This window comes from Hypanus sabinus, chromosome 6 (assembly GCF_030144855.1).
Source record: "Hypanus sabinus isolate sHypSab1 chromosome 6, sHypSab1.hap1, whole genome shotgun sequence".
NCBI lineage: Eukaryota > Metazoa > Chordata > Chondrichthyes > Myliobatiformes > Dasyatidae > Hypanus > Hypanus sabinus.
The window spans coordinates 345,376-371,782 of NC_082711.1; the positions used below are offsets into that span (position 1 = coordinate 345,376).

The 26,407-nt window shown below is 44.4% G+C and overlaps 1 protein-coding gene across 6 annotated transcripts in view; it reads right to left on the reverse strand.

Moving 5' to 3' along the window:
* LOC132395227 (plectin-like) overlaps nt 1-26,407 on the reverse strand; it is a 430,787-nt gene that overhangs the window by 158,708 nt on the left and 245,672 nt on the right. For all 6 annotated transcript variants that reach the window (XM_059971513.1, XM_059971516.1, XM_059971518.1 and 3 more), the window contains 5 exons: nt 26,000-26,115; nt 23,338-23,444; nt 22,376-22,495; nt 22,198-22,293; nt 21,632-21,759 (listed from right to left, as the gene is read on the reverse strand). In XM_059971513.1, the coding sequence (XP_059827496.1) occupies nt 21,632-21,759; nt 22,198-22,293; nt 22,376-22,495; nt 23,338-23,444; nt 26,000-26,115 (567 nt within the window). The remainder of the gene's footprint in view (nt 1-21,631; nt 21,760-22,197; nt 22,294-22,375; nt 22,496-23,337; nt 23,445-25,999; nt 26,116-26,407) is intronic.

Consider the following 26,407-nt stretch of genomic DNA (forward strand, 5'->3'; position numbering starts at 1 on the left):
CGTGGTAGTGTAATAGAGCTTTGACCAGCAATCATTCAGCATCTGGGATTGATTAGTAAGAGTAAATTAAATGAAGGCAGGGGCAAGCATAGTGCCCATTGTCTGAGTGGACAAAGTCAGAGTGGTCGTAAGGCTTTAGGTCTTTGAGGTTTCAGCAAAGAGAGACTTCACTCAGAGAAAGCAAAGAAAAGTGTTTTTTTCCCTTCTCTTCTTTATAACTGCTCATTGGCTTCAGAAGAGATGCCAGGCAGGATGGTAAAATATTTGTCTTGCAAGTTGTGGAAGGCAGGGAGACCTCCAGTGTCTCTGATAGCTACAACTGCGAGAAGTGCATCCAGCTGCAGTTTCTAAAAAACCACGCTAAGGAGATGGAGCTTAAACTGGATGAACTCCCGATCATTAGGGAGGCTGAAGGGGTGATACAGGACTTATAGAGAGGTAGTTACACCCAAGGTGCAGGACGTAGGAAATTGGGTACAGTCAGGAAGGGGAAAATGGTTAAGGAGCCAGTGTACAGTACCCCTTTGGCCATCCCCCGCAACAACGGGCATATCACTTTGGATACTGTGGGGGGGGGGGGGGGGGTGGATGATCTAATAGAAGAAAGTCACAGTGCTTGGGTCTCTGACATTAAAATGAGTCTACCTCTGTGATTTGGAAGGGAAGGGATTAGAGAAGAGGCATACTGTGGTGAGAAGGGATTTGTTAGGGGAATGGCCAGGAGGTTCTCTGGAGGAGAATGAGATTCCTGGATGAGGGTCTGGGAAAATCTCGGATCGAGTCCTCAGCATTCTTAAGTGGGAGGGTGAACAGGAAAAAGTTGTGGTCCATATAGATGTGCATAGGGAGTACAAGGAGTTTGGTGCTAAGTTAAAGGGCAGGGACTATCATGGTAGTGATCTCAGGATTGCTAACAGTGCCACATGCTAGTGAAGCTAGAACTAGGAAGATTATACAGTTTAATACGTAGCTAAGGAATGGTGTAGGAGGCAGGATGGGCATAAGATATTTTGATCATTGTCCTCGCTTCCAGTGAAGGTGGGACTTATACAGAAGGGATGGTCGTACCTGAACTGGAGTGGGACTAACATCCTAACAGGAAAGGTTGTTAATGCTGCACAGGGGAGTCTAAACTAGAGTTGTAGGGGGGCAGGAACCAGAGTGCCATAATATTTAGGGGAGAGGGTTGTGCAGGCAGATATTGGTAACTCAGACAAAGCTATGAATCAAAAGATTGAGCATGGTGCGACTAGTGCCCCATACTGCCTAAATTTCAATGCAAGAAGTATTATAGCAAAGGCGGATAACAGTGCTGAAGATGAGGTAGCTGGTTTACAAACAGAGGAGAGATAGGGCAAAATTGCAGTCAACAGGATAAGTTGCAAAAAGGCAGATAAAATTATAAAAGATGAATACAGGACTGAATGCGCACTATACGGCATAAGGTAGATAAACTTGTAGCGCAGTTTCAGATTGACAAGCATGATGTTGTAGGCATCACTGAACCATGGCTGAAAGAAGATTACAGCTAGGAGCTTAATGTCCAAGGATACACATTGTATTGAAAGATCAGGCAGGAAAGCAGAGAGGGTGGTGCTGCTCTCTTGGTAAAAGTGAAATCAAATCATTAGAAAGAGGTGACATAGGTCAGAAGATGTTAGAACATAGAAATCTACAGCACATTTCAAGTCAATTGGCCCACAATGTTATGTCAACCATGTAACCTACTCTAGAAACTGGCTAGAATTTCCTTACATCATAGCCCTTTATTTTTCTAAGTGCCACGTACCTATCTAAGAGTCTCTTAAAAGACCCTACTGTATCCATCTCTACCACTGTCATTAACAGTGCACTCTACACATCCACCATGTTCTGGGTGAAAAACTTATGCTTGGTATTCCTCCTGTTCCTACTTCCAAGTACCTTAAAACTATGACCCCTTGTGTTAGCCATTTCAGCCCTGGGAAAAAGCCTCTGGCTATCCACACGGTCAATGCCTCTCATCATCTTAAACACCTTGATCAGCTCACCCTTTATCCTCCATCGCTCCAAGGAGGAAAAGCCAAGTTCACTCAACCTATTCTCATACTGCATGCTCTCCAATCCAAGGACTTACATCTTTGTAAATCTCCTCTGCACTCTCTCTATAGTATTCAAGTCCTTCCTATAGTGAGGTGACCAGAACTGAACACAGAACTCCAAGTGATGTCCAAAAGATCTTATATAAGTTTAACATTACTACACAGCTTTTGAACTCAATCCCACAGTTGAAGGCTGTCACACCATATGCCTTATGAACAACACTGTCAACCTGCACAGCAGCTTTGAGTGTCCCATCAACATGGACTCCAAATCCTTATTGATCCACCACACTGCCAAGAGTCTTACCATTAATATTATATTTCGTCTTCAAATTTGTCCTACCAAAATGAACCACTTCTCACTTATCTGAGTTGAACTCCATCTGCCATTTCTCAGCCCAGTTCTACATCCCATCGATATTGCACTGTAACCTCTGACAACCCTCCACACTATCCATAACACCCCCAGCTTTTGTGTCAATAGGCAATAGACAGTAGGTGCAGGAGTAGTCCCTTCTAGCCAGCACCGCCATTCACTGCGATCATGGCTGGTCATACACAATCAGTATCCCGTTCCTGCCCTCTCCCCATATCCCTTGACCCTGCTATCTATAAGAGCTCGATCTAACTCTCTCTTGAATGCATCCAGAGACTTGGCCTCCACTGCCTTCTGGGGCAGAGCATTTCACATATCCACCATTCTCTGGGTGAAAAAGTTTTTCCACATCTCTATTCTAAATGGCCTAACTCTTATTCTTAAACTGTGGCCTCCAGTTCTGTACTCACCCAACAGCGGGAACATGCTTCCTGCCTCCAGCGTGTCTAATCATTAATGTATATTGTAAACAGCTGCGGTCCCAGCACCGAACCTTGTGGTACCCCACTGGTCACATCCTGCCATTCCAAAAGGGACCCGTTAATCGCTACTCTTTGTTTCCTGTCAGCCAGCCAATTTTCAATCCATATCTAATTTTCAATACTCTGCCCCCAATACCATGTGCCCTAATTTTGCCCACTAATCTCATATGTGGGACTTTATCAAAAGCTTTCTGGAAGTCTAGGTACACTACATCCACTGGCTCTCCCTTGTCCATTTTCATAGTTACATCCCGAAAAAACTGCAGAAGATTAGTCAAGTATGATTTTCCCTTCATAAATCCATGCTGACTCAGACTGATATTTCTACTGCTATCCAAATGTGTCGTAAATTCCTCTTTTATAATTGACTCCAGCATCTTTCCCACTACTGACGTCAGGCTAACCGGTCTATAATTCCCTGTTTTCTCTCTCCCCCCTTTCTTGAAAAGTGGGACATTAGCCACCCTCCAATCAGCAGGAACTGTTCCTGAATCTATATAACATTGGAAAATGATTACCAATTCATCCACAATTTCTAGAGCCACCTCTTTAAGTACCCTGGGATGCAGACCAACAGGTCCCGGGGGACTTATCAGCCTTCAGACTCAACAGTCTATCCAACACCGTTTCATGCCTAATATAAATTTCCTTCAGTTCATCCTTTACCCTAGTTCCTTTGGCCACTATTACATCTGGGAGATTGTTTGTGTCTTCCCCAGTGAAGACAGATCCAAAGTACCTGTTCAACTCGTCTGCCATTTCCTTGTTCCCCATAATAAATTCACCTGTTTCTGTCTTCAATGGCCCAATTTTGGTTCCTCCTTTATATTCCTGGCTAGTTTACCTTCGTACCTCATTTTTTCTTGGCGTATTGCCTTTTTTGTTATCTTCTGTTGCTCTTTAAAAGCTTCCCAGTCCTCCGGTTTCCCGCTCATCTTTGCTATGTTATACTTCTCTTTTATTTTTACACTGCCCTTTACTTCCCTCGTCAGCCACGGCCGCCCCTTACTCCCCTTAAGATCTTTCTTCCTCTTTGGAATGAACCGATCCTGCACCTTCTGCATTATTCCCAGAAATACCTGCCATAGTTGTTCCACTGTCTTCCCTGCTAGGGTATTGTTCCATTGAACTTTGGCCAGCTCCTCCCTCATAGCTCCATAGTTCCCTTTGTTCAACTGTAATACTGACACATCTGATTTTCCCTTTTCTTTCTCAAATTGTAGGTTAAAACATATCATATTATGGTCACTACTTCCTAATGGTTTCTTTACCTCGATCTCTCTGATCAAATCCGGTTCATTGCTCAACACTAAATCTAGAATTGCCTTCTCCCTGGTAGGCTCCAGTACAAGCTGTTCTAAGAATCCATCTTGGAGGCACTCCACAAACTCCCTTTCTTGGGGTCCAGTACCATTCTGATTCTCCCAGACTACCTGCATGTTGAAGTCCCCCCATGACAACTGTATCACTACCTTTGCGACATGCCAATTTTAACTCTTCATTCAACTTACACCCTACATCCAGACTGCTGTCTGGGGGCCTGTAGATAACTCCCATTAGGGTCTTTCTACCCTTAGAATTTCTCAGTTCTATCCATACTGACTCCACATCCCCTGATTCTATGTCCCCCCTTGCAAGGGACTGAATATCATTCCTCACCAACAGAGCCCCTCTGCCAGTCAGTTTGTCCTTTCGATAAGATGTATATCCTTGAATATCCACTTCCCAGGCCCTGTCCGCTTGAAGCCATGTCTCAGTTATTCCCACAACATCGTACTTGCCAATTTCCAACTGAGCCTCAAGCTCATCTACTTTATTCCTTATACTTCGTGCATTCATATATAATACTTTTAATTCGTTACTCCCCTCACCTTTCATATCAATTCCTATTTCACTTGGCCATACTGTATGATCTCTTCTTGAGCTTTCTACTCCGTTGATTCTGTTGTGCTTTTTAACTTTTCTTATTTTCACTTTCCCTTTAACTCCATCCTTATATTTCCAGTTCATCCCCTCCCCCCCCACTACTTAGTTTAAACACATCTGTGTTGCAGTGGCAAACCTGTCTGCCAGAATGCTGGTCCCCCGCCTATTAAGGTGCAACCCGTCCCTTTTGTACAATTCATCCCTACCCCAAAACAGATACCAGTGGTCCAAGAATGTAAATCCTTGCTTCCTGCACCGGTTCCTCAGCCACACATTCAGATCCATTATCTCCCTGTTCCTGCCCTCTCCAGCACAAGGAACTGGAAGCAAACCAGAGATAACTACCCTGGAAGTCCTGCTTTTCAGCCTTCTTCCGAGTCCTCTGAAGTCCCGTTGCAGAATGTCCTTCCTCTTCTTCCCGATGTCATTTGTGCCGATATGCACTACTACTTCCAACTGTTCACCTTCACCCTTGAGGATTCCCTGCAATCGGTCCGTAATGTCCTGGATCCTGGCACCAGGGAGGCAACATACCATCCTTAAATCTCGCCTGTTGCTGCAGAAACCCCTTTCGGTTCCTCTTACTATGGAGTCCCTACTACCACAGCTCTTCCTGATCTCTGACTCCTCGGCTCTGCTTCTGCACCAATTTTCGGCTTGCAGACCTGTCCGCCTCTCAGACTGGCAGTATCTTCTGTCCTGACAGCTTCCAAGAGGGTGAACCTGTTTACGAGAGGTACATCCCCTGGGGTCTCCTGTACTTCAAACATCCTTTCCTTCCTCAACGTCACCCCCTTTCTCTCTTCCGGTATCCTCAGTGTAACAACCTCACTGTAGGTCCTGTCCAGGAAACTCTTGTTTTCACAGATAAACCTGAGGTCATCCAGTTTTTTCTTCAGTTTTGCAACATGCTCCTTCAGCAGCTGAATCTGGACACACTTTCCACAGCTGTAGCAGCTGGGGGCACAATCAGTGTCCCTGACCTCCCACATCATGCACGTAGCACACTGAATCAGCTTAGCGGTCACGTCTTCACCCTCTCCAATTGTGTCACCAGCCAACATACTAACCCACCCTTCTAATTCCACATCCAGGTAATTTATAAATATCACACAGAGGAGGGGGTCACAGAAAAGATCCCTGAGGAATACCACTTATCACCATCCTCCATGCAGAATATGAACCATCACAACCACCTTTTGTCTTCTGTGGACAAGCCAATTCTGAATCCACAAAGCAAGGTCTCCTTGGATTCCATGCCTCATTACTGTCTGAACGAACCTTGGATAGGGAACCTTATCAAATGCCTTACTGAAATCTATATACACTGCATCCATTGCTCTACCTTCATCAATATGTTTTGTTACATCCTCAGAGTATTCAATCAGGCTCATAAGGTATGACCTGCTCTTGACAAAGTCATGCTGTCTATCCCTTATCAGATTATGCCTCACCATATGCTCAATAAATCCTGCCTCTCAGGATCTTCTCCAACAACTTGCCAACCACCGAAGTAAGACTCAATGATCTATAATTTCCTGGGTTATCTCTACTCCCTTCCTTGAACAAGTGAAGAACATTTGCAACCTTCCAATCCTCTGATACTTCTCCCATCCCTACTGATGATGCAAAGATCATTGCCAGAGCCTCAACTATTTCCTCCCTTGCTTCCCAAAGTAGTCTGGGGTATACCTCGTCCGGTACCAGCGTTTGATCTAACTTAATACATTTCAAAAGCTCCAGCACATCCTCTTTCTTAATATCTCTACACTTAAGAATTTCGGATTGCTGTAAGTCAGCCCCACAATTGCCAACGTCCTTTTCACTGGTGAATACTGAAGCAAAGTATTGATTGTACATCTGCTACTTCCTCCGACTCCATGTACAAATTTCCACTATTGCAGCTGATTGGTCCTATTTTTACATTACTCATCCTCTTGCTCTTCACATACTTGTAGAATGTCTTGAGGTTTTCCTTAATCCTGCTCCCCAAGGCCTTCTCATGGCCACTTATGGCTCTCCTAATTTCATTGTTGAGCTCATTCCAGGCACCCTTGTAATTTTCTAGAGCTCTAACAGTACCTAGTTTCTTGAACCTTTCGTAAGCTTTTCTCTTCTTCTTAATTAGATTTTCTACATCCTTTGTAGACCATGGTACCTTTACCGTGCCATCCTTTCCCCGTCTCAATGGAACATACACTAGAACACCACACTACCCCATAACCCTCTTTTTCTTTCATCCATGTGCCTGTCCAAGAGGCTCTTAAATACCACTAATGTTTTAGCCTCCACCACCATCCCTGGCAAGTCATTTTAGGCACTCACAACCCTCTGTATAAAAAACTTACCCCTGACGTCTCCCCTAAACTTCCATCCCTTAACTTTGTACATATGCCCTCTGGTGTTTGCTATTCATGCCCTGGGAAACAGGTACTGGCTATCCACCCTATCTATGCCTCTCATAAACTTGTAGACCTCTATCGTCACCGCTCATCCTTCTACACTCCAAAGAGAAAAGTCCCAGCTCTGCTAACCTTGCCTCATAAGACTTGTTTTTCAATCCAGGCAACATCCTGGTAAATCTCCTCTGCACCCTCTCCATGGCTTCCACATCCTTCCTATAATGAGGTGACCAGAACTGAACACAATACTCTAAGTGTGGTCTCACCAGAGATTTGTAGAGTTGCAACATGACCTCTCTACTCTTGAACTCAATCCCCCTATTAATGAAGCCCAGCATCCCATAGGCCTTCTTAACTACCCTATCAACCTGTGCAGCGACCTTGAGGGATGTATGGATTTGAAGCCCAAGGTCCCTCTGTTCATCCCCACTCTTAAGTAACCGACCATTAACCCTGTACTCAGCCTTCTGGTTTGTCCTTCCAAAATGCATAACCTCACACTTATCCGGACTAAACCCCATCTGCCACTTTTCTGTCCAACTCTGCATCCTGTCTATATCCCCTTGTTACTTTCGACAACCTACAGCTCCATCCACAACTCCTCCGATCTTCATGTCATCTGCAAACTTACCCACCTATCCTCCGCCTCTTCATCTAGGTCATTTATAAAAATCACAAATAGCAGGGGTCCCAGGACAGATCCCTGGGGCACTCCACTAGTCACCGATCTCCAGGCAGAATACTTTCCTTCCACTACTACCCTCTGCTTACTTCCTGTAAGCCAATTTTTTATCCAAACAGCCAAGATTCCACTGATCCCATGCCTCATGACTTTCTGGATGAGTCTCTCATGGGGGACCTATGCAGAACTCCACGCAAATGTTTCCTGAACATTTGCCACATTTCTGCCATACATTTCCCTGAGAACATCAGATCCCAATTTATGTTCCAAGTTCCTGCTTAATAGCATTATATTTCCATATAACCATATAACAATCACAGCATGGAAATAGGCCCTCCTAGTCCGTGCCGAACTCTTAATCTCACCTAGTCCCAGCTACACGCACTCAGCCCATAACCCTCCACTCCTTTCCTGTCCATATACCTATCCAATTTTACCTTAAATGACACAACTGAACTGGCCTCTACTACATCTACAGGAAGCTCATTCCACACAGCTATCACTCTCTGAGTAAAGAAATACCCCCCTCGTGTTTCCCTTAAACTTTTGCCCCCTAACTCTCAAATCATGTCCTCTCGTTTGAATCTCCCCTACTCTCAATGTAAACAGCCTATTCACACCAACTCTATCTATCCCTCTCAAAATTTTAAATACCTCGATCAAATCCCCCCTCAACCTTCTACTCTACACTCCAATGAATAGAGACCTAACTTGTTCAACCTTTCTCTGTAACTTAAGTGTTGAAACCCAGGTAACATCCTAGTAAATCTTCTCTGCACTCTCTCTAATTTATTGATATCTTTCCTATAACTGTACACAATATTCCAAATTTGGCCTTACCAATGCTTTAAACAATTTGCCCCTAACCCAATTACTTTTTCCCCCCCAAACTGTCTGCTCCTATTGTAATGGAGCTATTGTAATGGAGATAGGAGTTGTGATCACTACCTCCAAAATGCTCTCCCACAGAGAGCTCTGACACCTGACCAGGTTCATTTCCCAATACCAGATCAAGTACAGCCTCTCCTCTAATTGCCTCATCTACATATTACGTCAAGAAACCATCCAGAACACACCTAACAAACCACCCCTTCTACACCCCTTGATCTCAGGAGATGCTAGTCAATAGTAGAAAAGTTAAAATATCCATCACAGCACTATTATTATTGCAGCATTCCAGAACCTGCCTCCCTATCTGCTCCTCAATGCTCTGTTACTATGGGGGGTGGGGGGGGACATATAAAAACCACTCAGTAGAGTTATTGCCCCCTTTCCAGTTTCTGACTTTCACCCACAATGACTCAGTAGACAATCCCTCCACGACTTCCTCCTCTTCTGCAGCTATGGTACTATCCCGATCAGCAATGCCACTCACCCACCTCTTCTGCATCCCTCCCTGTGCTTTTTAAAACATTTAAAGCCTGGCACACTCAGCAGCCATTCCTGCCCCTGAGACATCAAATGTTGATTTATTGCTAAGGGACTATGCTCCCTGGAGCGTAGAAGAATGAGGGGAGATTTAAAAGAGGTATATAAAATTATGATGGGTATAGACAGAGTGAATGCAAACAGGCTTTTTCCACTGAGGCTAGGGGAGAAAAAAACCAGAGGACATGGGTTAAAGGAGCAGGGGAAAAGTTTAAAGGGAGCATTGGTGGGGGGGCTTCTTCACACAGAGAGTGGTGGGAGTGTGGAATGAGCTGCCAAATGAAGTGGCAAATGCGGGCTCACTTTTAGCAATTAAGTAAAACTTGGACAGGTACATGGATGAGAGAGGTATGGAGGGATATGGTCCAGGTGCAGGTCAGTGGGACTAGGCAGAAAAATGGTTCCTCACAGCCAAGAAGGGCCAAAGGCCTTGTATCTGTGCTGTAATGTTCTATGGTTCTATGATAAAAAGTCCCTGGTGGGAGTTGTATACAGACTCCCAAACAGTGATAAGGATATGGCCTACAAATTAAAACAGAAGATAGAAAATGCATGTCAAAAGGGAAAATCAGGTTGGTGCTAGATTACAGGAGGGGGCATTTTTAGAGTACCTACAAGATGGCTTTTTAAGAGTAGGTTGTGGCTGAGCCTACTAAGGTATCAGCTATTCTGGAATAGGTGTTGTACAATGAACCAGAATTGATTAGAAAGCTTAAAGTAAAAGAATAAAAACACATAATGCTGGCTGGCAGAACTCAGCAGGCCAGACAGCATCTATGGGAGGAGGTAGTTATGACGTTTCGGGCCGAAACCCTTCATTAGGAGTCAAGGAACCTTGAGGAAAAAGTGTTCATAATATGATTGAATTCACCCTGCAATTTGAGAAGGAGAAGCTAAAGTCAGATGCATCAATATTACAGTGGAGTAAAGGGAATTACAGAGGCATGAAAGAGGAGTTGGCCAGAATTGACTGGAAAAGAACACGGGCAGGGATGACGGCAGAGCAGCAATGGCTGGAATTTCTGGAAGCAATTCTGAAGGCACAAAATATATACAATCAAAAGGGAAGAAGGAAAGACGACACAACTGTGGCTAACAAGAGAAGTCAAAGCCAACAAAGAGAGGGCATATAATACAGCAAAAATTTGTGGGAAGTTAGGGGATGGGGAAGCTTTTAAAACCCAATAGAAGACATCAAAAACAGTCATTAAAGAAGGTAAAGATGGAATACGAAAGTCAGTTAGCCAATAATATTAAAGAGGATACCAAAAGTTTCTTCAGATACATGACGTGTAAAAGAGGGGCAAAAGTGGATATTGGACTGCTGGAAAATGATATTGGAGAGGTACTAATGTTGGACAATGAAATAGCAGACAACTGAATAAGTATTTTGCATCAGTCTTCTCTTCAGAAGACACTAGCAGTAAAGTGGAAGTTCCATGTGTCACCCAGGGCATGAAGTGTGTGAAGTCCATATAACCATATAACAATCACAGCACGGAAACAGGCCATCTTGGCCCTCCTAGTATGTGCCGAACCCTTAATCTCACCTAGTCCCACCTACCCGCACTCAGCCCATAACCCTCCACTCCTTTCCTGTCCATATACCTATCCAATTTTACCTTAAATGACACAACTGAACTGGCCTCTACTACTTCTACAGGAAGCTCATTCCACACAGCTATCACTCTTTGAGTAAAGAAATACCCCCTCGTGTTTCCCTTAAACTTCTGCCCCCTAACTCTCAAATCATGTCCTCTAGTTTGAATCTCCCCTACTCTCAATGGAAACAGCCTGTTCACGTCAACTCTATCTATCCCTCTCAAAATTTTAAATACCTCGATCAAATCCCCCCTCAACCTTCTACGCTCCAATGAATAGAGACCTAACTTGTTCAACCTTTCTCTGTAACTTAATTGCTGAAACCCAGGTAACATCCTAGTAAATCATCTCTGCACTCTCTCTAATTTATTGATATCTTTCCTATAATTCGGTGACCAGAACTGCACACAATATTCCAAATTTAGCCTTACCAATGCCTTGTACAACTTTAGCATTACATCCCAACTTCTGTACTCAATGCTTTGATTTATAAAGGCCAGTGTTCCAAAAGCCCTCTTCACCACCCTATCTACATGAGACTTCACTTTCAGGGAACTATGCACAGTTATTCCTAGATCTCTCTGTTCCTCTGCATTCCTCAATGCTCTACCATTTACTCTGTATGTTCTATTTGGATTATTCCTGCCAAAATGTAGAACCTCACATTTCTCAGCATTAAACTCCATCTGCCAATGTTCAGCCCATTCTTCTAACCGGCATAAATCTCCCTGCAAGCTTTGAAAATCCACCTCATTATCCACAACACCTCCTACCTTAGTATCATCGGCATACTTACTAATCCAATTTACCACCCCATCATCCAGATCATTTATGTATATTACAAACAACATTGGGCCCAAAACAGATCCCTGAGGCACCCCGCTAGTCACCAGCCTCCATCCCGATAAACAATTATCCACCACTACTCTCTGGCATCTCCCATCTAGCCACTGTTGAATCCATTTTATTACTCCAGCATTAATACCTAACCACTGAACCTTCTTAACTAACCTTCCATGTGGAACTTTGTCAAAGTCGCCATAAATAGGAGGTTCTTAGGAAACCGAAAGGTCTGATTGCGGTTAAGAAATGACCAGGTGGTATACTGGGAAAAGAAGTTGCGGTGAAGGAGTACAAATACTTGGGTGTTCACCTCGACCACAGACTTGAATGGAAATCTACCAGCAAGGCTGCTCACAAGAAGGGGATGAGCAGACTCTATCTTCTAAGGAAGCTGAGGCAGCAGGATGTTGGAGATCTTTTACCAGCCTGTTGTAGTGAGTGCAGTCTTCTTTGCAGCTTTATGCTGGGGAAGCAGCATCGGTGCTGGTGATGCAAAAAGACTAAATAAACTCATCAAAAAGGCTAGATCCATCCTACGCTACAAACCACTCTTTTGAGTTATTGGTGGAGAGGAGGTCACTGAACAAACTATTATCCACTATGGACAATCTGGCATATCCTCTCCATGGCCTACTATGGAGCACCCTTTCGAACAGGCTCATTCAGCTCCGCTGTTACAAGGATTGTTGCAGAAAATCTTTCCTACCAAATGCTATATACAGAAGTTCATCTCTGTACGACAGGAGAACTCACTTCATAGTATTACTTCATACATTATTTATAGGAAAGATATCAATAAATTAGAGAGAGTGCAGAGACGATTTACTAGGATGTTACCTGGGTTTCAGCAATTAAGTTACAGAGAAAGGCTGAACAAGTTAGGTCTCTATTCATTGGAGCGTAGAAGGTTGAGGGGGGATTTGATCGAGGTATTTAAAATTTTGAGAGGGATAGATAGAGTTGATGAGAACAGGCTGTTTCCATTGAGAGTAGGGGAGATTCAAACTAGAGGACATGATTTGAGAGTTAGGGGGCAGAAGTTTAAGAGAAACACGAGGGGGTATTTCTTTACTCAAAGAGTGATAGCTGTGTGGAATGAGCTTCCTGTAGAAGTAGTAGAGGCCAGTTCAGTTGTGTCATTTAAGGTAAAATTGGATAGGTATATGGACAGGAAAGGAGTGGAGGGTTATGGGCTGAGTGCGGGTAGGTGGGACTAGGTGAGATTAAGGGTTCGGCACGGACCAGGAGGGCCGAGATGGCCTGTTTCCATGCTGTGATTGTTATATGGTTATATGTTATATTATTCTTGCACATTATTACAAATTATTGCACATTTGTAAATTATTAGTGTATATAATTATTCTGTACTGTATTATTAAGTCTGCACACTGCTGTGTGTTTTTAAATGTTATTGCTGTAACAACAGAATTCCCACTTGGAAACAATAAAGTATTTATTATTATTATCCTCATTATTATTATACTCCCCAGAGTCCTGAAAGAGGTGGCTGACGAGATTGTTACAAACAAGAAAAAATCTGCAGATGCTGGAAATCCAAGCAACACACACAAAATTCTGGAGGAGGAATCTCTGGAAAAGAGTACAGTTGAAATTTTGAGTTGAGCCCCTTCAGCAGGACCTCAGAAGAGTTTTGGCCTGAAACATTGAATGTACTCTTTTCCATAGATGCTGCTTCGCCTGCTGAGTTCCTCCAGCACTTTGTGTGTGTTGCTGAAGAGATTGAGGAGGTAATAGTAATGATCTTTCAAGAATCACTAATTCTGCAATGGTCCCAGAAGACTGGAAAATTGCAATGTCACTCCACACTTCAAGAAGGGAGAGAGGCAGAAGAAGGAAAACTATAGGCCAGTTTGTCTGACTTAATTGGTTGGGAAGATGTTGGAGCCAATTACTAAGGATGAAGCTTCAGGGTGTTTGGATGCACATGATAAAATAGGCCATAGTTACGAGCCCATCATATTACAGGAAAGATTCTAGCATGGATAAAGCAGTGGATGATTGGCTGGAGACAAAGAGTGAGAATACAGGGAGCCTTTTCTGGTTGGCTGCCGGTAACTAGTGGTGTTCCACAGGGGACTGTGTTGGGACAGATTCTTTTTACATTATATGTCAATGATTTGTCTGATAGAATTAATGGCCTTGTGGCTAAATTTGCAGATGATATGAAGATTGGTGGAAGGGAAAGTTCTGAGGAAATAGGGAAGCTACAGAAGAACTTAGACAAATTAGGAGAATAGTCAAAGAAATGGCAAATGGTATACAGTGTCGAGAAATATGTGTTCAGGCACTTTGGTAGAAGAAATGAAAAGACTGACTATTTTCTTAATGGAGAGAAAATACAAAAAACTACAGTGCAAGGGGATTTGGGAGTCCTTGTGCAGGATTCCCTAAAGGTTAATTTGCAGGTTGAGTCAGTGGTGAGGACTTCGATAGCTCTGAGCCTACATTCACTGGATTTTGAAGAATGACGGGTGACCTCATTGAAACTTATTGAATGGTGAAAAGCTTTGATAGAGTGGATATAGACAGGATGTTTCCTGTGGTGGAAGAGTATAAGACCAGAGGACACAGCCTCAGAATAGTGGGGCATCCTCTTAGAACAGAAATAAGGAGATATTTCTTTAACCAGAGAGTGGTGAATCTATGAAAATCTTTGCCACAGACAGCTGTGGAGATCGCCTTTATGTATATTTAAGCCAGAGGTTGATAGATTCAAGATTGGCCAGGGCATGAAGTGATACGGGGAGAAGTCAGGATATCAGGGCTGTGAGAAAAATTAGTTTAGCCATGATGAAATGGTGCAGCAGACTCAGTGGGACAAATGGTCTATGTCTGTTTGAGATGTCTCTAGTTTAACACAAAGAGTATTGAGAATAAAGCGGATGAGCTTAGAGCATGGATCAGTACTTGGAGCTATGATGTGATGGCTCAGGGACAGGAATGATTACTTCAAGTGCCAGGTTTTAGATGTTTCGGAAAGGACATGGAGGGAGGCAAAAGAGGTGGGGGCGTGGCACTGCTGATCAGAGATAGTGTCATGGCTGCAGAAAAGGTGGATGCCATGGAGGGATTGTCTACAGGTGTCTGTGGGTAGAGTAGAGGTTAGGAACAGGAACGGGTCAATAACTTTACCGAGTGTTTTTTATAGGCCGCCCAATAGTAACAGGGATATCGAGGAGCAGATAGGGAAACAGATCCTGGAAAGGTGTAATAATAAGCGTTGTTGTGATAGGAGATTTTAATTTCCCAAATATCAATTGGCATCTCCCTAGAGTGAGGGGTTTAGATTGGGTGGAGTTTGTTAGGTGTGTTCAGGAAGGTTTCTTGACACAATATGTAGATAAGCCTACAAGAGGAGAGACTGTACTTGATTTGGTATTGGAAATGAACCTGGTCAGGTGTCAGATCTCTCAGTGGGAGAGCATTTTGGAGATAGGGATCATAATTCTACCTCCTTTTCAATAGCATTGGAGAGAGATAGGAACAGACAAGTTAGAAAAGCGTTTATTTGGTGTAAGGGGAATTATGAGGCTATCAGGCAGGAAATTGGAAGCTTAAATTGGCAACAGATGTTCTCAGGGAAAAGTACAGAAGAAATGTGGCAAATATTCAGGGGATATTTGTGTGGAGTTCTGCATAAGTATGTTCCAATGAGACATGGAAGTTATGGTAGGGTACAGGAACCGTGGTGTACAAAGGCTGTAATAAATCTAGTCAAGAAGAAAAGCTTACAAAAGGTTCAGAGAGCTAGGTAATGTTAGAGATCTAACAGGAAGGAGCTTAAAAAGGAAATCAGGAGAGCCAGAAGGGGCCATGGTAGACAGGATTAAGGAAAACGCCAAGGCATTCTACAAGAATGTGAAAAGCAAGAGGATAAGACTTGAAAGAATAGGACCTATCAAGTGTGACAGTGGGAAAGTGGTATGGAACCGGAGGAGATGGCAGAGGTACTTTATAGATACTTCACTTCAGTATTCACTCTGGAGAAGGATCTTGGTGATTGTAGTTCTGACTTGCAGCAGACTGAAAAGCTTGAGCATGTAGATATTAAGAAAGGGGATGTCCTGGAGCTTTTGGAAAGCATCAAGTTGGATAAGTTGCCGGGACTGGATGAGATGTACCCCATGCTACCTTGGCAGGCGAGGGAGTAGATTGCTGAGCCTCTGGTGATGATATAACCATATAATAACCATATAACAATTATAACACTGAAACAGGCCATCTCGGCCCTCCTAATCCATGCCGAAGTCTTACTCTCACCTAGTCCCCCCAACCTGCACTCAGCCCATAACCCTCCATTCCTTTCCAGTCCATATACCTATCCAATTTTTTTTAAATGACAAATCGAACCTTCCTCTACCACTTCTACTGGAAGCTTGTTCCACACAGCTACAACTCTCTGAGTAAAGAAGTTCCCCCTCATGTTACCCTTAAATTTTTGCCCCCTAACTCTCAACTCATGTCCTCGTTTGAATCTCCCCTACTCTCAATGGAAAAAGCCTATCTACATCAACTCTATCTATCCCCCTCATAATTTTAAATACCTCTATCAAGTCCCCCCTCAACCTTCTATACTCCAAAGAATAAAGACCTAACTTTTTCAACCTTTCTCTGTGACTTAGGTGTTGAACCCCAGGTAACATTCTAGTAAATCTCCTCTGTACTCTCTCTATTTGATGTTTGAATTATCAATGGGGACGGGAGAGGTTACGGATGGTTGCAGGTGTTGTTTCTTTATTCAAGAAAGAGAGTAGAAATAGCCCAAGAAATTATAGACCAGTGAGTCTTACTTCAATGGTTGATGATGGAGAAGGTCCTGAGAGGCAGGATTCATGAACATTTGGAGAGGTATAATATGATTAGGAATTGTCAGCATGGCTTTGTCAAGGGCCGGTTGCGCCTTACGAGCCTGATTTAGTTTTTTGAGGATGTGACTATACACATTGATGAAGGAAGAGCTGTCAAAGGTTACAGCAGGACATTGATAAGATGCAAAACTGGGCTGAGAAGTGGTAGATGGAGTTCAACCCAGGTAAGTGTGAAGTGGTTGATTTTGGTAGGTCAAATATGATGGCAGAGTATAGTATTAACGGTAAGACTCTGGGCAGTGTGGAGGATCAGAGGGATCTTGGGGTCAGAGTCCATAGAACGCTCAAAGCAGCTGCACGGGTTGACTTTGTGGTTAAGAAGGCATACGGTGTATTAATCATGGAATTGAATTTAGGAGCCAAGAGGTAATGTTGCAGTTATATAGGACCCTGGTCAACTTGGGAGTACTGTGCTCAGTTCTGGTCACTTCACTACAGGAAGGATGTGGAAGCTATAGGAAGGGTGCAGAGGAGATTTACAAGGATGTTGCCTGGATTGGGGAGCATTCCTTATGAAAACAGTTGAGTGAACTCGGCCTTTTCTCTTTGGAGCGAAGGAGGATGAGAGGTGACCTGATAGAGGTGTATAAGATGATGAGAGTCAATGATTGTATGGATAGTCAGATGCTTTTTCCCAGGGCCGAAATGGTTGCCACAAGAGGACACAGATTTAAGGTGCTGGGGAGTAGGAGATGTCAGGAGTAAGTTTTTTACTTAGGAGAGTGGTGTGTGCATGGAATAGGCTGCTGGCAATGGTGGTGGAGGCAGATACGATAGGGTCTTTTAAGAGACTTTTACATAGGTACATGGAGCTTAGAAAAATAGAGGGCTATGAGTAAGCTGAGTAATTTCTAAGGTAGGGAAATGTTCAGCACAACTTTGTGGGCCAAAGGGCCTGTATTGTGCTGCAGATTTTCTATGTTTCTAACTTACCAACCACTGAAGAAAGAACCACAGAAAAAGGGAGGGCATAGTAGGTATAGGCAAGTAGGAACAGATGAGGTGCTTATGGGCTATAAGCAATGCAAGAGAACACTTAAGAAATAAATTCAGAAGGCATGAAGTTGCCCTAGCAGACAAGTTGAAGGAGAATGTTAAGGCATTCTACAGATATGATAAGAGCAAAATAATTGCAAGGGACAACGTTGGTCCTCTGGAAGACCAGAATGGTAATCTGTGTGTGGAGCCAAAACAGATTGGGGAGATCGTAAATGAATTCTATGCTAATGCATTTACCTGGGAGATGGATACACAGTCTACTGAAGTGAGGCAAAGTAGCATCAATTTCTTGGACCCTGTACAGATTACAGACGAGGAGGTATTTGATGTTGCCAAGTCTGGAACACCTGAGTAGTGTGAAAAGACTGAATAGGATAGGACTTCATTTCTTAGAATGTACAAGATTGAGACGAGATTTGATAGAGATATACAGAATTATGAGATGCACAGATAGGGTAAATGCAAGCAGGATTTTTCCATTGAGGTTGGGTGGGACTGTAACCGGAGGTCATGGGTTAAAGCTGAAGGTGAGATGCTCTCCAAAGTCCGCTCACTGGACAATAAAATGGACTACATCCAACTCCAACGAAATACTCGGCAGGAGTACAGAGTTTGCTCTGCATATGTCTTCACAGAGACATGGCTCACTGATGGAATTTCGGACACTGCCACTCAGATAGACGGGCTAGCCTTGTTTCGTGCGGACAGGGCTGCAGCTTTCTTGGTAAGACTCGCAGTGGTGGTGTGTGTATTTACATCAACACGGAATGGTGTAAGAACTCTGTGCAACACACACAAAATGCTGGTGGAACACAGCAGGCCAGGCAGCATCTATAAGAAGCACTGTCGACGTTTTGGGCCGAGACCCTTCGTCAGGACTAACTGAAAGATAGTAAGAGGGGGAGGATAGTAAAAGTAAGAGGGGGAGGGGAAAATGCAAAATGATAAGAGAAGACTGGAGGGGGTGGGGTGAAGCTGAGAGCCGGAAAGGTATAGAAGCTGCCTGGCCTGCTGTGTTCCACCAGCATTTTGTGTATGTTGCTTGAATTTCCAGCATCTGCAGATTTCCTTGTCTAAGAACTCTGTGCTAGTTTCCAGACACTGCTCATCATTAGTGGAGGTTGTGGCTGTTCGATGCAGACCATTTTATTTGCCACGGGAATTAATCTCTGTCCTTATATTTGGTGTCTACATTCTCCTCAGTGCTAATGCTAAGGAGGTGCTCTGTGAACTGTACAGGGCTATTAGCGAACTACAGAATGCACACCCTGATGGACTGTTTATTGTCGCCGGTGATTTCAACCACATGAATCTGAAGTCAGTGCTCTCCAAATTCCATCAGTATGTAGACCTTGCAATGAGGGGAGAGAACGTGTTGGACCTGGTTTACACAAACATCCCCGACGTGTACCGGGCAGAGCTCCGCCCCCACCTCAGATACTCAGACCACATCTCTGTTTTGCTAATCCCAGCATACAGACCTCTTGTCAGACGCTCCAGACCAGTTCAGAAACAGGTGAAAACCTGGCCAGCAGGAGCTATCTCTGCTCTTCAAGGCTGCTTTGAGCACACTGACTGGCACATGTTCAGGGAGGCTGCAACCGATGGCAACTCTACCAACTTAGAGGAGTACACAGCATCAGTGAACAGCTACATCAGCAAGTGCATTGATGATGTTTCTCTGTCCAAGACCATCACTATACGTGCCAACCAGAAACCATGGATGACCGCGGAGGTGCGTGCGCTGCTGAGGACCTGCGACTCTGCCCTCAGCGCAGGCGACAAGGCAGCTCTAACAACAGCAAGGGTCAAACTGTCCCAAGCCATCAGAGGGGCAAAGCGTGCACACGCCCAGCTAATCCACAGCCACTTCCAGAACAGTGGTGACACGCGGCACATGAGGAAGGGCATCAGTCAGTCAGTCAGTCAGTCAGTCGGGATCGGGAGCAGCATCTCCAACACCATCACATTGAGCACAGGGGCTCCCCAGGGCTGCGTGCTCAGTCCACTGCTGTTCACCCTGCTGACCCATGACTGTGCTGCAACACACAGCTCGAACCATATCTTCAAGTTCGTCAATGACATGACTGTAGTGGGTCTTATCAACAAGAACGACAAGTCAGCTTACAGAGAGGAGGTGCAGCGGCAAACGGACAGGTGCAGAGCCAACAACCTGTATCTTAGTGTGATCAAAACAAAAGAGATGGTTGTTGACTTCAGGAGGGCTGGGAGCGACCACGCCCCGCTAAACATCAATGGCTCCTCGGTAGAGACCTTAAAGAGCACCAGATTTCTTGGTGTTCACCTGACGGAGAATCTCACCTGGTCCCTCATCACAAGCTCCTACAGCAAAGGAAGCCCAGCAGCGTCTCTACTTTCTACAAAAGTTGAGGAAAGTCCATCTCCCACCCCCCATCATTATCACATTCTACAGGGGTTGTATTGAGAGCATTCTGAGCAGCTGCATCACTGTCTGGTTCGGAAATTGCACCATCTCAGATTGCAAGACCCTGCAGTGGATAGTGAGGTCAGCTGAGAAGATCATCGGGGTCTCTCTTCCCGCCATCATGGGCATTTACACTACACACTGCATCCGCAAAGGAAACAGCTTTATATAGGATCCCATTTACCCCTCATACAATCTCTTCTCCCTCCTGCCGTCCGGGAAAAGGCTCCAAAGCATTCGGGCTCTCACAACCAGAATATGTAACAGTTTCTTCCCCCAAGCTATCAGACTCCTCAATACCCAGAGCCTGGACTGACATCTTGCCCTGTTGTCCTGTTTATTATTTATTGTAATGCCTGTACTGTATTTGTGCAATCTACGCAGTCCTGTGTAGGTCTGTAGTCTAGTGTAGCTTTCTCTGTGTTGTTTTTTTACGTAGTTCAGTCTAGTTTTTGTACTGTGTCATGGTCCTGAAAAACGTTGTCTCATTTTTACTATGTACTGTACCAGCAGATATGGTCAAAATGACAATAAAAGTGACTTGACTTGACTTAAGGGGAACATGAAGGGAAATTTCATCACTCAGAGGGCCGTGAGAGTGTGGAATGAGTTGCCAGCACAAGTGGTGGATGCAGGTTTGATTTCAACATTTAAGAAAAGTTTGAATAGGAATATAGATGGGAGGGGTACGGAGGGAGATGGGGCTGGTCAGTTCAAATGATTAAGTGGTTTTAAATAGACTAGATGGGCTGATGGGCTTGTTTCTGTACTGTATCTTTCTGTGACTCTATGACTCTGTTATCCCTGGTGATGTCGGAAGGGTAATAACAGTATCTGAACCTGGTGGTGTGCAATCTAAGGCTCTTGTATCTCCTGCCTGATGATAGTAGCAAGAAGTGAGCATGGCTTGGGATGCTAAGAGTCTCTGATGATGGATACTGCTTTCTTGCAGCAAAACTCTGTGTAAATGGATTCAGTGGTGAGAAAGCCTTTGCCTATGATGGACTGGACTGTATCCCCCACCACTTTCTATAGATTTTTCCATTCCTGTGCATTGGTGGTTCCATACCAGGTCATGATGCAACCAGTCAGGATACTCTGCACTGTGCATCTATAAAAGTTTGTCATAGTTTTAGAAAACATGCTGAACCTGTGCAAACTTCTACAACAAAAGAGACATTGTTCTGCCTTCTTTGTGGTGATACGTAAGTGCTGGTCCTAGGACAGATTGCTAATAAAAGGAATTTAAAGTTACTGACTCTCTCCAGCTCTGATCCCCTAACGCCTATTGGGCAATAGAATTGCGAATTAGGACAACGGGCTTGAGAATTGGGTCAATGGGATTATGGGAATCATTGTACGGAAGTAGCACAAACATAATGTGCTCAGTGGTTATTTTGTACTGAAACTGTACTACAAAGATGTGATTCCCCAATGAACCTCGGCAGCCACATAGACTCAGCATCAGCACTGACCTCTCAAACTCGCTGCGCAAAATTCTCTCCCTCTCCAAGATGGAGACGTGAAGCTTTCCCCATTCCTTCTCCACATCGATGGGATAGTAACCAGCAGGAACTTTCAGCTGACCGTCTTGTACAGCAGCCTAAACAACAGCACAATAAGACAGGACTCAGTGATTATTGTGTCCGGGTATGAGGAGGGACTGACCCAGTAGTGGGGAGAAGGGAAGGTCCCAAATTCAGGAAGGGACACAGTCATAGACTGAGGGTGAGGAATTGACCCGGTTGGCTGGGGAGTGGTGTAGAAGGAAACATCACAAATCCAGGAATGGACACAGGCACAGAACAAAAAGAAGTGGCGCAGACTGAGGAGGAGGTACTGACTCAAGGGAGGGGTGTGAGGAGAGATATAGATCCAAGGGGAGGTCACAGACATAGATTGAGGGGGAAGAGCGAACTGGGCAGTGGAGTTGAGAAGGGGCACTCATCCAGTCCTTCTGGGAATCTTGGAGAGTCTGTACTCCTCCTACTCACAGTCACATTTCAAACAGAGAATCAGGCAGGCTAAAGCAACCACCAACCTCAAAGGATTTGAAGACAGTTTTGCTCCTGTTTTTCTCAATCTCTTTAATGGGCAAATCAGATTCTTTAAACTTCAGGAACTGTCTCCAGAGAACCTAAGAAATACAATGTTCACTGTTACAGTAATGGCAATGATCAAAGCCCATTTAATCCCCTTCCAACTTGCTTTCCACTTACCTCCATCTCCTCATAAGTCCCTGGGAACCTCCTCTCCTCAAACATTGTAATGTGGTGTCGGATCCACTGTAGCAGCAAGGTCACCAGCTCGTAATATTCTTGCCAGTGAAGTTCAATCTCCTGCAGTTACAAAACCTTGTATGAGTGGGGAAGTGTATGATGAGAAATGGTGGTCAGGATGTGCAATGGGATACGGTAGTTGAAAATGCGGGCCAGATGAATGATTGGAGATGGTGGACAGGAACATGTGGACCAGGTGTGCATATGAGGTGATGATAAGAAACACGTGGGCCAGATGTGAATGTGATATCGTGATCAGGAACATGTGGACCAGATGTGCATTGGGAGATGGATGACTGGGAATGTGGGCCAGATGTGCAAATGAGATGGTGATCAAGAATATGGATTAGATGTGCCATGGTAGATGGTAGTTAGGAATGTACAGCAGAGGTGCCATGGAAGACGGCGGCCAGGAAGGCAGGGCAAAGGTGCCATGGAAGATGGCAGCCAGGAATGTACAGCAGAGGTGCCATGGTAGATGGTAGTTAGGAAGGCAGGGCAGAGATGCCATGGAAGATGGTAGTTAGGAAGGCAGGGCAGAGATGCCATGGTAGATGGTAGTTAGGAATGTAGGGCAGAGGTGCCATGGTAGATGGTAGTTAGGAATGTAGGGCAGAGATGCCATGGTAGATGGTAGTTAGGAATGTAGGGCAGAGGTGCCATGGTAGATGGTAGTTAGGAATGTAGGGCAGAGATGCCATGGAAGATGGCAGCCAGGAATGTACAGCAGAGGTGCCATGGTAGATGGTAGTTAGGAAGGCAGGGCAGAGGTGCCATGGAAGACGGCGGCCAGGAAGGCAGGGCAGAGATGCCATGGAAGATGGCAGTCAGGAATGTGGACCAGATGTGCATTTGAGAATATGGCCCAAATGCTGCTTCACCAACAATTCAACAGTACTCACGTTGGCTCGGACCCCTGATTCCACACTGGGGACCCTTGGTAGGGCATCATATAAAGAAGACACATAGGTGATGATTGACTTCTCATCCGGATGGGGGACGTCCACATCTACAGGAGAGAAGTGATGAAAATCAGTGAGAGAGTGCGGAATGTGAAGCAGGAGGGAGAGGAGGGGGAGGGAGAGAGTGGGAGGGAGGAAGGGAGGGGGAGAGAGGGAGAGGACATAAGATACAGTAACTCCAGGAACTCCAGCTGGGAGCTTAATGTCCAAGGATACACAAAGCATCGAAAGGACAGGCAGGAGGCAGAGCAGGTGGTGTGGTTCTGTTGGTAAAAATTGAAATCAAATGAAACAGGTGACATATGGTCATTAGGTGGTGAATTGTTGTAGACGGAGTTAAGGAATTGCAAGGATTAAAATGACCCTGATGGGAGTTGCATATAGACCCCCAAACAGTAGTTAGGATGTGGTCTAGAAGTTACAACAGAAGATGAAAATGAATGCCAAAAGGGCAGTTAGAATAGTCATGGGGGATTTCAATATGCAGGTATATTGGGAAAGTATGGTAGGTGCAGGATTCAAAGAGAGGGAATTTCTAGAATGAGATGGCTTTTTAGAGCAAGTTAATGAGAAGCATTAATCGTGTGGATAGTCAGAGGCTTTTTCCCCAAGCTGAAATGGCTAGCACGAGAGGACATAGATTTAAGGTGCTTAGAAGTAGGTACAGAGGAGATGTCAGGGGTAAGCTTTATACACAGAGAATGGTGAGTGCGTGGAATGGGCTGCCGGCGGTGCTGGTGGAGGTGGAAATGATAGGGTTTTTTAAGAGACTCCTGGATAGGTACATGGAGCTTAGAAAAATAGAGGGCTATTGGTAAAGCCTAGGTAGTTCTAAGGTAAGGACATGTTTGGCACAGCTTTGTGGGCCAAAGGGCCTGTTGGTGCTGTAGGCTTTGTATGTTTCTATGTTTTCTGTGGTTGAGTCCACTAGTGGATCAGCTCTTCTGCGGTGGGTGTTGTGCAATGAACCAGAATTGATTAGAGAGCTTAAGGTAAAAGAACCTGAGGGGAAAGTAATCCTAAAGTCAGATATATTATTACAGTAGAATAAAGGGAATTACAGAGGCATGAGAGAGGAGTTGGCCAGAATTGATTAGAAGAGAACACTGGCGAGGATGATGGCAGAGCAGCAATGGCAGGAATTTTTGACAGCAGTTTGGAAGGCACAGGATATATACATCTCAAAGAGGAAGAAGTATTCTAAAGGAAAGATGACACAACCATGGCTAACAAGAGAAGTCAGAGCCAACATAAAAGCCAAAGGGAGGGCACACAATAGAGAAAAAATTAGTGGAAAGTTATGGAATTGGGAAACTTTTACATACCAACAGAAGGCAACTAATAAAATCATTAAGAAAGTAAGCTAACCAATAACATATAAGAGGATACCAAATGTACATAAAAAAGAGGTGAGAGTGGATATCAGACTGCTGGAAAATGATGCTGGAGAGGTAGCAATGGGGGACAACAAAATGTTGGAAAAAAACTGAAAAAGTATTTTGCATCAGTCTTCACAGTATGGTGGAAGTTCCAGGTGTCAGAGGTTATGAAGTGTGCGATGTTACCATTACTGGAGAGAAGGTTCTTAGGAAACTGAAATGTCTAAAGGTAGATAAGTCACCTGGACCAGATGGTGTATAGCCCAGGGTCTGAAAGAGATGGATGAAGGGATTGTGGAGACATCAGTAATGATCTTTCATTGACTCTGTAATGGTTCCAGAAGACTGAAAAATTGCAGCTGTGGAGGCTAAATCTTGATAGATTCTTGATTGGTCAGGGCATGAAGGGATATGACGGGGTGGGGTGGGAAAGGCAGTGAGATTGGGGCTGAGGAAAAGTGGATCAGCCACAATGAAATGGCGTAGCAGACTCAATGCGCCAAATGGCCTAATTCTGTTCCTATATCTTATGATCTTAAAAGTGGTCTTCCTTGAATCTCTGGTGTGAGGAGGATCACAGAGGATTAGAATATTACAAACTGTTTAAGAAGGGAAGGTGGTAAAAAGGCAGGGTACGACAGACTCATTAATAAACTTGACAGCTAGTACATTTTAGACTCCGTTATTAAGGATGAAATTTCGGAGCAAGATTTACAAGTGTTGTTATGTTTAATGTAATGTGTAAGTTAGAAGTAATTTATATTAAGATTTATATTAACTTACAATTGTCATTTTTGTATAGTACTCTGCTACTGGAGTAAAAGGATAATCCTCTTGCATTTATACCTTGGGAATATGTGCCCATTGGAGTGTGTGACCGCAGAAGAGTGGTCACATTGGACTGTGCAACAGCAGAAGAATGTGACTGCGGGTGTATGGAAGTGTGAGCGACTGTGGGAGTATGTACTCACAGGAGTGTGTGTGTGCCTGCGTCTATGGGAGAGCATGAGACCACAGGAGTGCATGTGCCAAAAACAGTATGTGTGTGCCAACAAGAGCGTGTGCCCTGATGGAAGTTAGCTGGAATACGATAGCAAGGGAGAGACAGAGAGACAGAGACTGAGGGAGTCTTAGAGAGACAGAGATAAAGGTGGGGCATAAGGACTCGGTGAAGAGAGGTGGGCTGCAAGGAGAGAACAAGAAGCCATTGTAATTGGTCTTACCTTCAGGGTCCAGCAGTCTAGTGACACCGAACTCCTTCTCGGCGACACTGAAGGCTTGCTCCAGGTTCTCCTGGTTCTTCTGTCGGTAAACCTTATTCATGTCAATCAGCATTGGCCTGGGGATGAAGGACAGATAGACAGCCATCAAGGGGAGAGGATGACAGGATGATCCTGTAGATGCACAATCAATAGGGGGAGGGAGGGATAGGATGGTCCCTGTGATGTGGAAGGACAGATATACAACTATCAACAATACCACAACCTCTCACTCAATGGTGTGATAACATTGATTCAGGATTATTGACTTCAGAAGGAGGAAACCAGAGGTGCTTGAGCCAGTCCTCATTGAAGGATCAGAGTTGGAAAGGCTCAGCAACTTCAAATGCCTCTGTTTTTATTTCAGAGAGC